At 37.7% G+C, this 18,314-nt stretch overlaps 1 protein-coding gene across 1 annotated transcript in view; it reads right to left on the reverse strand.

Annotated features, from left to right (window-relative positions):
• The window catches only part of MAN1A2 (mannosidase alpha class 1A member 2), a 136,313-nt gene that overhangs the window by 65,147 nt on the left and 52,852 nt on the right, over positions 1–18,314 (reverse strand). The window contains exons 4-5 of the mRNA XM_079306315.1: positions 10,213–10,331; positions 7,242–7,322 (exon numbers count right to left, since the gene is read on the reverse strand). Coding sequence (XP_079162441.1) covers positions 7,242–7,322; positions 10,213–10,331 — 200 coding nt within the window. The remainder of the gene's footprint in view (positions 1–7,241; positions 7,323–10,212; positions 10,332–18,314) is intronic.

Raw genomic sequence — 18,314 nt, forward strand, 5'->3', positions numbered from 1 at the left:
TGTCTTTTGGATGGGTTTCAGAAATGAGGAACAATAGATCCTGCAAAATGCTCCAGGAATCTCCATGGGCATTTATGAGCTCAATATTGAAGAATCATCCAATATCGAAGGATCAAAGCTGGTTTCTTCTGGCATTGTCACCTGCAAAGTCTTCCTTGTACTGATTACTCCTCCACTAGCCAGGTCTGGGAGAGCACAGAAGAAATTACAACTCTTGGACCACTCAACCAAGCACACCACAAGAAAATCTAACTTCTGTTGAAGATTCCAGTGTGATACCCTACATCAGGTTGCAACAGACCTTTCACTGTTTTACTGAAACTAAAACAGTGATAACTCCTGGTCTCCTGGTAGCCTGCTGTCACAAATTCTACATTCAGACACAATCATCATGGATCTATTTTTTAAATTCTCCTGCAGCTTATCACTGTGGGCTGTTGGCAAGCTTTGTTCTTTCAGCATTAACACAGAGAGATCAGCCAACTCATTTCTGCTTTGTGCCATTACTTACTGCTTGCCTGCTTGTTGCTCTTTTGCACCAGGAGCTGAAAGTGGTGTGGAGAGGCAATGATTTTACAAAGCAGTGCTCCTATCCTCCCTCAGAAATCAGTATCAGGCTACCCTGATGCCCAAAAAGACCCAGATCCACAGGTGTAACTGAAAGAAGTGGAAGAACATATAATCAATCATATACCAAATAAAGATCAATAAGATAATTTGCCTTGAAAAAAAGAATTTACCAATACCAACATCCATATTGGAGAGAGAAGTCCCATGTTACCCAGAGAAAAATCAAACACCAAACATGATTGATCTTGAATAAAATCTTGAACTGCAGAACTAGATAGACACCACAGGAGATCAAAGAATTCCAGAGGCACATACACTATGGGCTCATTTCCAGGTAACCTCCCTATAAAATGACTTTAGGAGACTGTACAAACAAATACATCCAATCTAATAAGAATACAACTTGCAATACCACTCTTTTTTTTTTTCTGAAATACAAGTAGCTTTATCTTGCTCTAATCTCCTTGTAAACATGATACTCCTTCATTAAGCATTTCTATCCTGATGCTGTTATCACAATAGAGTGATATCAAGGTATTTCATTTTATTAGTGCTGGATACTAAGTTAAAGAAAATCATAAAGAACACAAAACATTCTTGTACAGTAAGTCTAAGGAATTAACTTGGAATAAACAAAGAAGCCTACTATTCTGGGGAAAATGCTAAATAGTGCCTCACTAAGTGTCAATGAAAACTATAAAAATCACATGGATTCATAACTAAAGACAAAAATTGTATTTGTGCCAGTATGATGCACAGAAGAAAGAAAATCTCTTAATGCAGCCACATGAAAAGAAAAAAGTTGCTCTTTTTGTTGTTTTGGTTTGGGATTTTATGGATGGTTTTTGTTTGTTTGTTTTTAAAATTATGTAAGGCTAGTTTTCATCCTAAGGTGCCATACCCAATGTTTACTCCAAACTAGGCATATGGAAAATTTATTTTCCACTTATTTCTATTACATTGTCAGCTGTATCATAGTGTTGCCCCCCCCCCCACAAGCATTATGAAGTATGTGTGTATTTCTTATAGAAATTAAAGGATTGCTGCAGGGATTACTGAGAAACAGTCTGGCTCAATTTAGATAAGAAGCCAATATATATTACCATCAATATGTTATTTTTGACTATTAACTCTGTTTGACAGATGCAAAAGAAGCAGCACAATGGTGCCTCAGAATTCACAAGGTGGAAAACTTGCAGTTTGCACACTTTAACTACAATCTCATTTGATGAAAATGTAAAAATATGAACTTGTTATCCATTCTATCATAACCTGGGGTAGAAAATAGGAGTGTCTAGTTTTCACAGTGTGTCTCCCAGTCACTCACAATTCTACTAACTCTCATAAACCCTATACCTCAAAAATACTTGATTAGGGGCTTCTTATTGAATAGAGGCACAATGAATTTTGCATTTCTTATTTAGCTATTTAGGTACATAGAGATTATACCTATTAGCACACAATTTAATAAAGAATAACAATGAGTGAACACTTTGAATGACTGCTTACTGGAACTGGGAAGAAATCTCTGGCATACAATAAAATACAAGGGAGTCTGCCTGGAGAGGCTGAACTCTATTGTCAAGGTCTTTGCCAACCTAGATGATTCTATTATTTTATAACACACAGCACTCCCAGGAGAGATCATGCTTTTTTCCTTCATTTTTTATTGAGCCTCTTTTCTTCCACAGAATTGGTCAGGTTGGAACAGACTGCAGGGGATTATCTGGTCCAACCCCCTCTTTCTTTAATTTGGCAGTATGATTTCAAAAGAAATGTACTAAGCCCCCGATTTATACCGAGCACCCTAATACTGTTTGCAGCTCTGGAGTCCCAAAAAAAGAGGAATGCAAACCTGTTGGAGCAGGTCCAGAGGATGGTCACAAAAATGATCCAAGGGCTGAAGCAAATCTCTTTTGAAGGCAGGCTAAGAGTTTAGGTTGTTCAGCCCAGAGAAGAGAAGGCTCCAGAGGGACCCTACAGTACCTTCAAGCACCTGAAGGGAGCCTGGCTTCCAAGAAAAATGAAGAGGACTTTCTACCATGGCCTCTAATGACAGGAGAAGGGACAACTGCTATAAAACTGACAGATGGTAGGTTTAGAGTGGATATTATCACAACACTGTTTGGGTTGAAAGAGACTCTTAAAGATCATCTAGTTTCAGCCACTGCTATGGGCAGGGATATTGGAGTGTGTGAAACAGAAGCCTCTCTGAGTCCCTCAGAGAGAGAACAGAATGCAGGAGTTTTGAGAAACAAAAGTATATTAAGTCACTCATACATAAAATAGAGGTGTAAGCTTAAGTTTTAAGTAAGTTTAAGTAAGTAAGAATATGTTTTAAGTGCTTTAAAGAGCAAAAGCCTTAGAATCAAGTGTAAAAAACAAGATGCAGTGAGAGCTCAAAAACATAGTTCTAGACATGATACAATTATAGTAAGAATATTGCTTACATTCTTCAGATAGAACAGATAGGCTATATGTGCAAATTATACATAAACTTTTGTATTAAAGAGCCAGAATCTAATAGGTTTAAAAGAAATGCTTCAGGTTTGTGTTTTTAACTCATTGGGTAATTTGTAAATAAAAATCTGTGTACTGGAGTGAGAGCTCTCTTGTCTTTCTCTCACTCTCTCTTCCTCCACCATCATCATCATCACTACCACCACATGAAAGAAGAAGAGGAGGAAGAGCAAGAAGAGAAGAACGGAAGAAGGCAGGCCAGGGAGCATCTGCCTCACAAGACTCTGTATCCCTTGCACCGAGAGCTGCTTCTGCTTTAATTGGAACTTCATGTCAGAAAGCTTTAACACAGACTTTACAGACTCGGACTCCTTGCCTTTGGAGACTGATGAGCCTTTACAATAAACAGCTTCACAGGAACCAACAACTGCTCTGCTCTTTGGAGACAGGAACCCATACAGATCCCTACACAGGGACATCTTCCACCAGATGAGGCTGCTCAAAGCCCTCTTAGGGCCCTATTAGGAAGGCATTTGTCACAATGAGGCTGTACTGCTCAGGGAAGCTGTGGACACACCATCCCTGGCAGTATTCAAGGCCAGGTCAGGTCAGAGTAACATGTCTGTTGAAAGCTGTCCCTGATTGTGGCAGGGGGGGTTGCACCAGATCATCTTTAAAGGTCCTTTCCAACCCAAACCATTCTATGCTTCTATATTCAACTTTTAGCACATATTCCACTTTTCGCATATATTCATTATACACCTCAATAATGGACGCTGCAGAAAAGTCACTGCCTCGAAGAATTTCAAAATCAGTGACAGATTGAGACCTCCTTTCTCTGTGGGAGCTCAGACAAAAAAAGCACACCTTTATATTTGATAACATACACCTAGCCAGACACCAGATGGCCTGTCCACAATCAGCCACAAAAAAAATACTGTGCACAGGATTTAAACATGGGCCCCCCCCAGACTGCAGACCTACAACCTCTGCCACTAGAGAGGTATCAGTGTTGTTTCAACTTCAGAAGACTGAAATAGAATGCATGGGCAAATTTTCCACTGTGCCAAGGTTTGCAGTTGTATCTTGATTATCTTCTCTTCAACAGCCATGCTGAGATGGAAAAACAGAGAAAGATGGTGATCTTCCACAAATCTGGAGAACTGCCTGTTAGACATGGAAACAATTCTGTCTCCCTACTTTAGCAGAAAGGTACAGTGAGGCAAGACAACCACGACATTTGCACCAAAATGCACCCTTCTCAAGCTTCAGCTTTACATCCTCATCACTCATGAAAGTCCAGCAGAAATTCCCAAATGCAAAAGGCTGAGCTGTTAAAAAATTTACACATGCCATGTTTCACAAAGAAAGGCCTGTGACTCAACACCGGACAGGACAAGCCCCACAGCATTTTCAGCCAAGCTGTCAGATGCTAAAAACAGCAACTTTCTTTTTGGTTGTATGGGAGATACATTTCATTATTCACACATTCACTGCAGTGAGTAAGAGGGAACTTTTACTGATAAAAAGACAGCAATACTCACAATCTTAACACAAAAGGCTTAAAATTCTACCATTACCTATAAGCAGCATTATTAAAGCCATGATCTCAGTTAATGCTTCTCTAAGTTATAGCAGTAACACCAGAGTTTAAATACAGCATGCAAGCCACAGTCAAGCCACTAGACATGCTAAATAAACTTTAAAAACTAACATGTCTTTAATAAAAGCATTAAAAATTACTAATCTAAATTAATGATCAGCTGTACTTGAAAACTATGGTCAATAGCTATCATTATGAATCAATCGGATAACATCTTATCAAGGACAGTTACCCTCTTCCTACAAAGGGCACTGAAGATAAACCATGATGACTGTAAATTCTCCAGATGTGGCCATTTACAAATGATTAAGTTCCACAGCTGATGTTGAGTCTTGAACACCGTTTTATGGCTGTTCCTACAGAACCTTTATCAACACTAAGTGACAAAATGGAGTCAAAATGAAGTAAGAACAGCTTAAAAGGAGAAAAAGGAGAAAAACTGAATTAATTCAAAGTAGGAGTTCATTGTACTGGATCTTACTTTAAATAAATCAAGCAAGACATACAAAAGTATGGAAATCAGTATGAAAACCTTCTAAAACTAGTCTAGCAACAATCTTGCAGAAGTAGAGGCATGGAGGTAAGAAGATGGTGACTGGAATATCAACAGGGTGTGGTAAGTGAATATGATCAAGTAAATAATGGCTTGATGAACAAAGAAAGGATACCTACCAGGAGACAGAGACTGCCTTAAAGGTTTAAGGCCATATGCACGTTCACAAACTGATCAGGCAAAACACCTAAACAGCTGGGAACAGGTTTATCTGTCTTAGCAATGCTAGAAAGTGTCTCCTCACATGTCTGAATGCAGTGAATAAAGAAATCAAGCATGCCCCAATCCTGAGCTAAGGAATATGTTCCCCCTCTTGGGGAAGAGAGAGGACCAGATTGGAAATCACATCTCAAGCAACCTGTTTCCAGCTCCAAGGAGTTTCCAGACAGAGGTGTCCTGTGCTCGGTTGCTGAAGAGCCTAAAATCCCTTGCTTGTCATATCCATAACACTAAATTGCAGTGAAACCCCATCCAACTTGGCAAATGAAGCAGACTCTCAGATACTCAAAGCAATCCTAGCCACCATACTATTTTGCAAGAAATACAGTCTGAGCACTTTTTTTTTAGCAGTTTTATAAAGATTATACATATGGACATTTGATGAGAATAATCTTGTATCACAAGTCATGAAGTATTTGAAGTCTTTTGGAGAGAATGATGCCATAAAAATCTCAAAAACAAAAGACTCAGCCCAGCCAACATTTAGAAAAGAAAGGGTAGATGCTTTCTAAGAAGGAAAGAAATTAAAGCTATTTAAGCAAAGGAGCTTGTTTTGACTCTATCAAGAGGTTAGAAGCAAATTTAAGAAGGAATACTATGCTTTACAAATGCAGGAAAAGCTTATGTTTTGGCAATGCTTGACTGTACCCATCTGCATACTGGACAAAACAGTTCTTTTTAAGGGGCTTGTGAAGAAACACAGTATCAATCTGTACAAATAATCAAGCTATGAATGTGTGATCCTTGCTTTTTTCTCAGAGGTTTTTCATATTCATTTTCATATGTAGATGCCTCCAAGGAACATGTTCCAGTTTGAAGAAGGTGAAGCAAGAGCACTGGATGAAAAGTAAACCACCCATTTCTTTCAATGGATTCAACAGGATTCAACAGGATTTTTGCTTTGCCACTGAGCTCTTCTTCCTAAGAGAAGATACTCATAAAAGAGGAAATTCACAGATCCCAGGAAGATGCCAAAGACTTAAGAGATAACAAATTATGAGCTTTCACTTCGTTACTTTCAGAGTTGCATTCTTAAAATCCCTGAGAACTTGTTGATATGGATGTTTAGGCTTCCCTAAACAAAGAAGATACCTAAGAACGCATGAAAGCCTTAAGCCATGAAATGTGTGGGCTACAGAAGAGTCATGAAAAATAAAGGACAAACCAAAGAATCAAAGACAGAGGCAAGAGGTTAAAGACAGGTAGCTCCTAAGACATAGGAAGAGCTAGGGGACAAGCTCTACTCTTGTTAAAGTATGTTAAGTAAGTCACAGTACTGTGACTGCTGGACTAAGGAAGTCCATTGCCTCAAGTTGTTGGGGACTTGCATCCTGTCAATCTAAGCATGTTTCTACATCTTTTTTAACAGAAGTTTCAGAAGTTGTATAAAATTGGCTTGTTATTTCTCCTTGTCACTGAGAAATGGTAAGATTGAGTAGCACTTTGATGAAGCAAACCTACAGACTTGCAAGACAAGTGACAAAGCTATTATTTCTACCTTCATGGAGTTACAGAATATCAAAACAAGTTATTGTTGGCATGAGAAGGTTGACATTTCACTTGACATTTCAAGCTGAGGCTTATTTGAGTGGATATCTTCTGAAAACATCTTGATAAAAGAAGCTTTTCAGAATTGTAACCAAGTCCTAAATGGCATGAGATCTATTCAGAAACAAACTTTAAAGATTCCATACTCTTAAGAATTTTCACATTTTGGACAACTGACTGCTGCAAAATTAGTTTCCAAACTACTGAGAAATCAAGATTCTAGAAAAGTCTCTACATGCCACATTTGCTAGAACACACTGAATTTCAGGCACCTTCCAATCTCCTTACCTCTTGTCCTGAAAGGTAGTATGCCGCTAGAAGACCACCAATGAAGCGAATATTGACCTCAAAAACAGACACTTCAGAATTCTAGAAAAGAAAGAAAGCATTAATAAATAATTAACCAACTCCTTAATCAAGGAAGAAAAAAAATTGTCAAGAAGAAAGTACGTATCCTAAGGCAACGCACACGCAACTCCACGCTGGAGTCTCTAGATTTAAACTGAAATTCTCATGTGCATCTTTGTGACACCAAATGACAATTCTAGTTATAGCTTCAACCAATTTTATTAAAATAAAATTAAGTTTTTCTCCTGCCCTCTAACCATTTTATCACCACAAAGTGCAATTACAGTAATTTGGGGCTGGTGGGAAAGAAGGCAAGGACTGCACATTTCTATAATTCAGCATCTTCTCTCTTACATTTCAGCATAACACCAAACCTTCTAGGTTTAAAAGATAAAGCAAAATAAAAATTAGACAATTCCCGTAATACACATTTTTAGCCTGAATTACTAAGCTCAAATTCAGAGCTCTATTTTAACACAATCTTTGTCTCAGAATAGCCTTTATATTATGACAAGTAATACTGCAGGACCACTGAGAATCTCAATAGAATAAACCATTTTATCGCCTTCTTCCACATTATTATCCTTAGGTTAAATTCAACAGTATCTTTTGACTCATTTAACCCACAAAAAAATTAAGAGGAACCAGATAGTTTTAACAACTGACTCCCTCTGTGCCCCATTCACTTAATTTTCCACATACACTCCATCTGTCTCCCCCATAAACTTCTCTTCAACCTATTAGACACAGAATGTAGTTTTATTAAGAGATTTCGAGATAGGCAAGACTCTTCCTTTTATCCAGAAAAGTCACTACAATGTGCACTGAACAAGCTCCCTCACCAATTTCAGTTTTGAAATGACATTTACAGGTACATCTTTCCTTTTCTATCATTTCTATGGCACCTGCAGAGTTTTGGATCAAAACTAAATGCATTTGGTGCATAATTACATATTTCAGAAAGATTTCTTGAATAAAGATTTCTTCAAACAGCACTGATTAAAACTTGGAAGCTCTAATGTTTTTAGTAAAAGGCTTTCTCTTTTCACATAGAGGTGATATACAAGAAAAATAACATCAATGCAGCATGATTCCACTTAATACCTATTAAAGTTCACACACGCAGTGGAACAGTGTCAAGTGAAACCAACAATTTCCATTTCCCAGTAGAAGAATCCAAGCAGATCATATTTATGTATTTATTTATAAACTCCAAACCATATAAGGAAATTACTCAAGTTTGATGTACACACAAGACAACTCATCAGCCTTCAGAAATGGTTTTTGATACATAGGAAGATGTAACTGAACCCCAGAGGGTGATGTAAAGTTCTTCCATCCAAATTCTAGATTAATATTGCAAATTTATATTGAAATTGCCTTAGATCAGACAAAAGTTACAAAAGCAATTTAGTTCACACTCATAATGGTATCATTATGTCTACACTGTCTATGATATACTTAGGATCTTCAGTTTTAGACTGAATAATTATCTGGCACTAACTGAAAAAGCAGAGTAAAATTTCTTAGATGTTTGCCAGTCAAGGTATAAATCAAAAGGAAAAAGCCCAAACAAATAATTTTTGAAAAGTATGTTAAAATGTAGAAACAACAGTAAGCATTTGCTGAATTTGGGATGTACAACTATATTTCATTATGTGCATTTACTGAATGAAAAACTGTTTTTGGAACCACAGGGCAAATCCAAGGACTGAAATACAAATTCCATCACAGAGTCTGTGACAGTCCCAAAATTAGTACAAAGAACACTAATCAATAAGACTAAAATAGAGCTATTTCTTCCATTTAATGCTTCCAAACTCTCAAGAATGTCAGATGCTGTATGACCAACTGGGAAATTCTTGTGATACATTAAGAGTCTGCAGGAAAACCCAAGAATTCAAGTGGCATATTTTATGCTAAAACTCCTGAGAAATGGAAGAAGGGAAGAGATTGTACTCTTAAGTAATTTAAACACTGTGGTTTGGGGGGAAATTGTCTTTCATAGATCAGTTATTTGCAACAACTATCAGCCAGTAAAACCTCATCTTTCTGTCTTCATTTCTGAGGCCTGGTTGTTTCTCACAAAACACCTCTCCTTGCTTCCATTAGCCAATTATAATTTGCACTTTGAAAATACAATATATGGATATATATCTTAAGGCTTGGGCTATACTTTTTTTTTTTCCTAAAACAAAGTTACACAGAGAATGTTACTGTGAGATGTTACATAGTAATTTGTGTCATAAAAAAATACTAAATCCAAAGTAAAGCATAGATATGAGACACAGGAAAATCTAATTTTATTATATTTGTTTAAATCACATGGTTTAAAATTGTTGATTTTGTTTTGTTTTGTTTTTTTATGTATTTTTATTATTTTGTCACTATTATCATGAATTGTATCCACTCTTATGTATCAGGAAAACGTGGACTTGCTTGGACATGAGCAGGCTGGTCCCTGCTGTTACCTGCTTGCTAGAAGTGTAACCTGACAACATGTTTGAGGCTTGTCCAGACCTGGTGAGGGCTTGTGGCCATTGCTGCCCGAGTCCTAGCCAATGTTCAAGCTTGTTCAGACTTGTACCCCAGCACAGTGGGCATGTCACAGCCCACCAAGAAACTGCCTATAAAAGGGGCAGTGACCAAAGGTGAGATGGATGTGTTGGCAGAGCACAGACTCCCCACATACCCAGGACTGTTTTGCCTGTTCCTTATCAACAAACCAGTAAATTGCCTTATTGACTGACCTACCCTATCACAGTGAGTAATTTATAATATTACTAAAGTTTACATCTGACACTTTGATCTGTAAGTTTTTTTAAGTTTCACCTGAAAGACCTCTTCTGTCTCCCCCCAGGACAAACACCACAATAAAGACTAGAGAAACATTAGGACAGGCTCTACTCACCACACTGAAATCAAGATTTTTGTCAATCCATTCTTGTCCTTCTCTGAATTCATCGTGAAGGCCCATGATATAAAGAGTATCCAATGCATCTACTATGGTAGCACCCATTTGTGAGTTTCCTACATGCAAAAAAGAATGGTTTCTATTACAAGTGACTATTTCACTACTTTTCTTAAACATCACAAACATGAGGAAATAACCCAAGCAGCAGTAAAATTACTACAAAGGTATCAGCACAAAGAATAATCAAAATGAGTAAGGAATTATGAGGTACATAAGAGGATTCCCACTTCTCTTTCAAAATATCAGTCCTCTGGTACAGTTTGGCTTCTGGAGAAAGAAAAACAACTAAAGATTGAAAGAAGAGCCCTTCTCATCTGCTTTCCTAACATGAACTAGAGCAACTGTATTTTACACCAAAAAAACCCCCAAAAAACTCATAAGAAAACTAAAGGACAGAAAGGCATTCAGCTTCAAAAAGCTACTAGAAATTCTAAGACAGAAACACTAGGGGAAAAAATGCATATGCAAGACAAAGCAATCAGTACTTGCACAAATGCCTCGCATTTCTCAACATTTACTTCTGAAATATTCAAAGTTTTGCAATTATGGATGCCACCTAATGATTGAAAAGCACGGACTGATGAGCAGGGAAGCGCTGGACTGCCAAAGCGCAGTCCCAAGATTCTGCGCTGGCGTCTGCAGGGACCCAGGCTGTGAGCTGCTAATGGATTTCTCAACTGTCACCACTTCAAGAGCAGCACTGAAAGCCAAATAAAAATCAATGGTGCTTTAAGCTAAAATGCCATTCACTTGAAACAGTAGCAATTTAGAGCTGATTGATGAGTGACTCATCGGGCTGTGCAAGGGAAGACAATGTGGTGAGCCATGGCCCATGATAGCCCTGGCCTCCCCAGGCCGTCCCAACCCAAGCTGCTGCTCTCAGTAGGCACAGATCTTAGTTTCTAAAGGAAATCAAAATTATCATGGGTTCTCTGTTTTCATGGAGTGTAAAAAACTTCATGTGCACCAACAAAATAGCCAAATTTCACTGTTTATACCTGTAACCAAACTATAAACCAGTGCAGTAACTCCGATTAGCAATTTCCTAACAAGTCAATTTTAGGATTCTTTTAATGTGTTTTCCACCCATAATGGGAATCTCTACAGCACAGTGTTCCTGCTTGATAGTTTTTATTCATCCATTTCTGACTTTCACACGGTTAGAGCTATATTTTTGTCCTCAAACATAACAGTAACTGAATGAAGCCATCACCCCCACTGTTTCTTTCTCACACCCAAATGACTGACATGTAAACTTAATTCCATTTTCAGGGACTACTTTCCCCAGATAATAAAAATTAAACACAACAGTATCCATGACAAAGTAATCACCAACTAATTTTTAAAGAATAGCCATGCATTGGTTTTAATTAATTTCAGTTTGATTTGGAATGCCTAAAGTTGGAGGTGTTTGTTAAGAAAAATCAAGTACAGATTGGGACACACTACCTTTTGCAAGATTAAAGACAAATCTTTTGACAAATTGTCCACCAGCCATATCTATAATTCTCAGGAAATGAATTCACTGTGGTGCTTAAGTACTGTAAGGTTCAATGCCTTCAGCCAAATGGCAAATTCCACTGCTTGTGTTAAAGTGGAGGTTGTTTTGAGCAAAGCCACAGTACTGCACTTAACTTAGCACCTTCTCAAAAGCATCATGTGATAGTTAACTAATTTAACACTTAAAAAAAATGCAAATCAGACCATAACACAAGGACTACTTTCAGTACCAGCTGACAAAGTAATTTTTAACATAAAACATGTTATACTGCTTCCACAACATGCTCAAAGTTATTTTTTTCTTTATTTAAACTACAATGATAAAATTTTCAAATACACCGTTTGAACAAATAGAGATACATAAGTCTTGGGAAATCCTGGAAGTTCCTCTTGCAATAGTTTCAAAAAGTAAAACCTTTCCAGCTTAAGCACAGTGGTAATCACATCAGCAAGCTCTTGTACTCTTCAGCTGGCATGGGATACAGAGAACACATTGAATGGAAATGGACTGGTGTGTCATTGTGTGCCACCCTAGCTCCCCACACCTACTGCAAAGAACTTCAGACACCACTGTACAATCTTCCACAGTTTTCTAGATCTCAGAACTACATTTCAGTGTCCACAACATGGAGAGCAGTACGGTGAGAGCAAGAATACCTACTTGCCAGACCTCAAGAAAATGTCTTCAAAACCACAAACTTAGACAACCTTTTTCATTGAGTTCTCTCAGCACAGAACCATGAAAGAAGGGCCATGGAAAAAAAGCACATAACTTTTGCCATCTCACAAATCCAATGTATGAATTCAGAGAGAACAGAACAGAGCTCTGTCCAGAGCTGATCTAAAGGGTTCATAGTTTCCCCAGTGCACCCCATAATGATTGAACAATATGACTGTGCCAAATACAGACAAGAAATTTGCTATCACTGTGTTAAAAGCGAGCCCTAAACCAGTGGCGCCCAAAGGGGATTGCCTACAACCTGTTTCACACCAGATCCTTCGGTGCTGTTTGCAGCCACAGAAACAAATGCAGCCCAATCAAACCAGCTTGATCAGCATCTTTTTGTCCCTACGAGTCAATTAAATGCACAGGCTCACACTCTGAGATTTTTGTCTGGCCCATACCCTAATGATTTTTGTTCAAGCCCTTCCTCTGGCTGCCTTTACACTCCTTTCTTTCACCTTTTATGTTTATCTTTCCTAGAACCATGAATGTCCAACAAAACATTATGAGAAAAGCCCCTTCTACTCTCATGTGCCTCTTCTCTAAGCAGCAATGGGCACCTGTTCCTGAGGCACAGATCAGTACGGTTATAGTTTCTAGACTCCATGTGAGAACCCAACTATTTTTTATCCCAATCTGCAACGGACAGCATATGCATCCCAAACTATAATAAATTATTAGTTTTGCTTTTTTTCATATAACCAGGCTATTTCAACCAAATTTGAGTTATTTTTCTTTTTTCTACACATGAGTACTTCTTCCTTGAGGAAGACTTGGAGGAATAATGTTTGCATTTTCAAATCCTTTTAGCTTAACACGTTTCCAAAAGGGCAAGAGATGACACGCCAAAATTTTGCAACAGATTGTTTGCCCAGTCTTCTTCCTTTAGTGTCAATCAGGCAGCAGGAAACAAGCTAATTCCCTCCTCAGCGGCATTGAGGTAGAAAAGGCCAAAATGCAGAATTCACACTCAGCAGTCTTGTACCTACATGAACACAGGGCAGAACTGAACATAATGCAACACTGAATACAATATATATGAACAGCTTGGCTGCTCCGTACTGCAAGATAACTACAACTTAAAACCATTCGTGGGCTACATAATGATTAGTCAGAGAGTAAAATTAATTAATTGCTCTCAGCTTCTTTTTTCAATGACAATGTAGAAAGGATGTCATTCTTAATTTGTTCTTCCACTGAATTCTCCTGTATCTATGGCTTGACCAAAACAAACAGTGATATTGTAATAGCTGTCTTCATCTTAAAATGTACTGCACTTCCAGCAAGGCATCCACTGAGAACTAAAGAAGGAAGAAACAGCAAGTGTTCCAACCACTACCCCACATTAAGGTCACGTGTACTGTTATAGGTAAAGCAAAAATGGCAGAGGTACTTCCCCCTACTGATGCTGATAGAAACCATTGATCTAAAGTCACAAAGTGAAATAATTTTCCATTCATGATAGAGAATGTTCTATTTTTTCCTTTCACAACCATGTCAAGACCCATAAATTTTGCCTTAAAGGACAAGGGGATAACCTTCCTGGAATTAAACTGCAGAAGGTTCATCTGAAGCGCCATAAAGTAACCCTAAATAATGAGATAACAGTTTAAAGTATACACTTCTTGTTACCACCTCAAGCAGTCTATTATTGCTCCACATACAGAGGGAGCAGATGTCTCATGGTAAAAAAAAAGGCTATAAAACAATTAAACTATAATAGAAAATAACACTTCTGCTAGGTGAAGGCATTCCTCCCAGGGTCTGCCTCTGTTCAATACAAAGGCTCAGCTAGTTATGTCGCATAAGATAATAACTAATTCCAAAAAGGCTCAGTTTAACAAACGTCAGATTAGGAAGTTTCCTCTCCATATAATTATAGTTCTAGTTGATTGAGCTCCAAATTTAATGAAGTTTGCCTAATGAATGCAATGCTCATTCTTCTAAATAAAACAGAACATCCATCATGAGCTAATGGAAAGAATTTAACAGTGAAATAGCTGAACTATTAAGAAAATCATACACACTGTCATTAAGCAAGAGTATTATTCCAAAGGACTGCAAAATAGTAACTCAGATTTGTATTTAGGTAGACTAGTTTCCTGAGATAAGCCAAATAATTCTTTCTTTCACTTGATAACACATAAATCTACAGTTTGAAATTTCTAGCAAATCATATGACTAAGTATAAATATCAGCACCTCTAAAAGAAAAATGGTCTTCTTATCTAGAATCCTTCTAGTATGCCAAAGCACTAGATGAAGAACTGGTTTATTAGTACCATTTGAAAGTCTCCCAAGAGACTATCAAAATACAAGGGAGACAGATCATTGTCAAATGCTCCATGACAAAAGGAATATGAAGAAAATAAATAGCTCATTTTCATTATACCATAAGAAAAAGTGTAGAGATTTACAATATCTGCTATCAGTTCAGGGTTGTTCAGTGTATTTATTATGTGGAAGCAAAAGAGACTATAAGCAGTGAGGTACTAGAGAAAATATGTGAATAGATCAACTATGCATAGATCAAATATGAACAGCAAAGACTAAAGAGGCATGAGACACAGACAAGTTAAATAAGGAACAAGACAGCAAATTAAAACTCTGCACCAGAAAACTGAAAGTCATGCACTAAACTGAAAGGTTATCATCAAATAGGTGATTCACAGAAACTCTAACTATTTAACATCTCGCCCATATGTCCTCCTTATTTTAACATGCATACACCATGCACAAATCTCATTACCTCTCCTGAAAAACTCTTCCATAGGGGCTTTCATTGGCCTAAGTGGAGGGCAGGGATACTGAGTCTGCATGGGAGTGAGTTAATTTTCTTCACAGCAGCTTGTATGGTGCTGTGGGGTTTGGATATGTGACTAAACCAGTGTTGGAAAGTTACCAGAATTTTGACTATTGCTGAGCAGTGCTTGCACAGCATCAAGGCTTTCTCTTTCCCCTGCACCCCCACAGTGAATAAGCCAGGGGAAGGCAAAAGGCTGGAGAGAGAATTTCCTTCTTATCCTTTCTCCCTCTGCCTGTGCTCCAAGACTTCTGTGCCACAAGTGTGTGTCCTACAACACACGTGGCATTTACCCAGAGACTTGCTAAAGGAGTAACAAAACTTGAAGGAAATCCAGCTTACTCAAATGGATCTCTCATCACCAAAATGTACGCTGCTGCTATGAAGGAAACCAGCCTAAGTGGAAAGCTTACCGAGGCCACTCTGCTTCCAAGGAAGTCATATAAACAGGCCCAATAGGTGCATGTAACAATTCCTACTCTTCTACCTCGACTAGTGACTGAGAAGGAAGCATTTTATTTTTCCTCAGAAAAGACAGCAGATGACACGTCCAAAAGCAGGATGCTCATCAGTCCATTTAAAATCAAGGTAGGGTTTTCATATTTCCTAAACGAGTGACAAAATCACACAAGAATCTAATAAAGACTCTTACTCTCTTATGCAAGGACAGCCTGCAGACATCATCAGCAACTACATTTTGAAGAAAGCTAAGGGAATTGGCAAGATTGAGGAAGAACAATAATTTGGGTACAGTAAAAGCATTTGGGCCATTACTGAAGACAACTGTCTCTACATCACACAAAGGGCAAGTATCCCTGTGTTAAGACATCCCTGCAATCAAAATAATTTATTTTATACTCTAGAAAGAAGACTTATCTTTCTAAGCAATAAAAAGCTGGAATCCATAGTTAGTTACATGCAAAGACTAGAGGTCTAGATGCAAGAAAATAGCTTTCACTCTCAAAACAGCTTCCCATGGCCAATGGGATGATCATACTGATTGACAGAACCATAAAATACAAATGGAAATAGTGCCAGAAAGAGTATTGGTCTCAGCCTGTCTCATATCTGATTTGGTTTTTTGCAGAGCCCTGGACAGACATCACTTAGTGTAAACTGAACCTATTTCTACTGGTGCGGAACATGTTTGATTACTGGAGTAGCTACTTGGGGATGGAGGCGGGATCAGCTTGCAAAAGGAATGTAAAAGGACCAAAACCTCAACTATAATTGTAATTTCTAAGATAAATTTCCACTAAAGCAGGCAACCTCAGCTTCAGACTAGTTCAGCACTACTTACAGAGCAGCCCAACCACTGGGGTGTACACAAGCACAGAGCAGGTCTTCCCTTTTTGCACCACACTGATTTCAGAAACAAAAGAGAAGTAAAGCCTCCCCAAGGAGGAATACATACTCCCTCACACTCTGAAGCTGAAAGTTTATTCATTTTTCCTATAGGCAGTCGCTTTAATTCCTAGCAACTGAGTGAAAATGCTTCCCTGATAAACTCAGCCTGACATTAGAGTTATTACAATCTTAAAGAAAACAAATATTCTTGTTATCGATATTCCTGTCTGCCCAGATTCATAATGGCTGAAAAATACATGCTGGGCAAGACTGCACTATATATTGGAAAATAAACCAATTTTTACTCCAAAAGTTTTAAATAATTCAAGTTTTCAGACTGTAGCAACAGGATTTCTTGATGTGACAGACAATTAGAGACATGGTATGAAAATACGTAAAAATTAAAAGCGAACAATTAGCAACAGTTTTCTGTATGTCTAATAAGGGTCTGGCAATAAAGCTGCCAGTGCTGAAACATACCACTTGCAAAATATCTTAATGACTCAAAAGGAACAAGATAATGTTTAAGAAAATTAATTAAACTTTTGAACAAGAGAATTTAATTTCACTGAGAAAACAAGTTTCAAAATTAGTCAATGAAACTATACATTTCATACAAAACTGCTATGTGTTGTGTATGATTTCAGCTCAGTCATAAAATGCAATGAATAAGCCTGTAAGCATCCATAAAGAAACCAATTGCCTTTAACATTTTAGACTAATTAAAAAAGCAGAACAAAAAACTAAGCATGTTGATTGCTTAGTTCTGTTAAATTGCTGATAATAGACAAGATGAAAAGGAGGTCTTAATGTTTTGTACCAGACAATAGAGTACTTTAGCATATAAATAACATTAAATGATTGATTGCATTGCTTTCCTTAATTTCATAACTGAGGAAGTAATAGGAGTAGAACACTGAACTGTATGCTAGACTTTGAACCTATTAAAAACTGGACCTGCTGGTATTTGTTAATAATCAACAAACTGCTGCTTAAATACCTATGCTCTTAAGACTTGAATTTTAAAACTTCATCTAAGAATCTATACTGCAATGAATCTTCCTCCTGACTGCTGTTCACTTGATTACTTTACTTTGCTCCCTAACTAAATCTTATACAGTCCTTCAAATTAATTTAAAATTCATGCAAGCAAGAGTGGAATGCAGTCCCCTTAGTACAAAGCCTGAATATCCTCAGATATTTCAATTTTCTACATTTCTATCCAACTTCCTCCATATTTTTTGTTCTTTTATTTTTAAGCACAAAGACCAAACTGAATTACTGTACAGGACTGTGTGCAGTATAAATATTAGTGCTGGAACTATGATCTGAGTTAATGGACAGTTAAGACCTGATGATAACTGTAAAGCTACAATGTCAGGAGAGAAAGGTTAGCATGAATCTCAGAGTAGGAAACGAAGGAGAGAACATGGCACTGAGTACCAAGGAGGCCATGGAAACATATCAGAAAGGAAGCAAGAGTAAAGTGTGAAAAGTGAATGGTGATAGCAAAATTTGCTGTACACACGATGCAGTCAATCAAAACTAACTGAAAATACAGATCTGAACTAACTCCTTTTCGAGAAAACAGGAAGTGGAAGACTGAAGGGAAAAGTATCTGTGAATGATGGCCTGGAAGTAAGAAGAATCAAACACTAGCAGAAAT

The sequence above is a fragment of the Erithacus rubecula genome (genome assembly GCF_903797595.1).
Source record: "Erithacus rubecula genome assembly, chromosome: 1".
Taxonomy (NCBI): Eukaryota; Metazoa; Chordata; class Aves; order Passeriformes; family Muscicapidae; genus Erithacus; species Erithacus rubecula.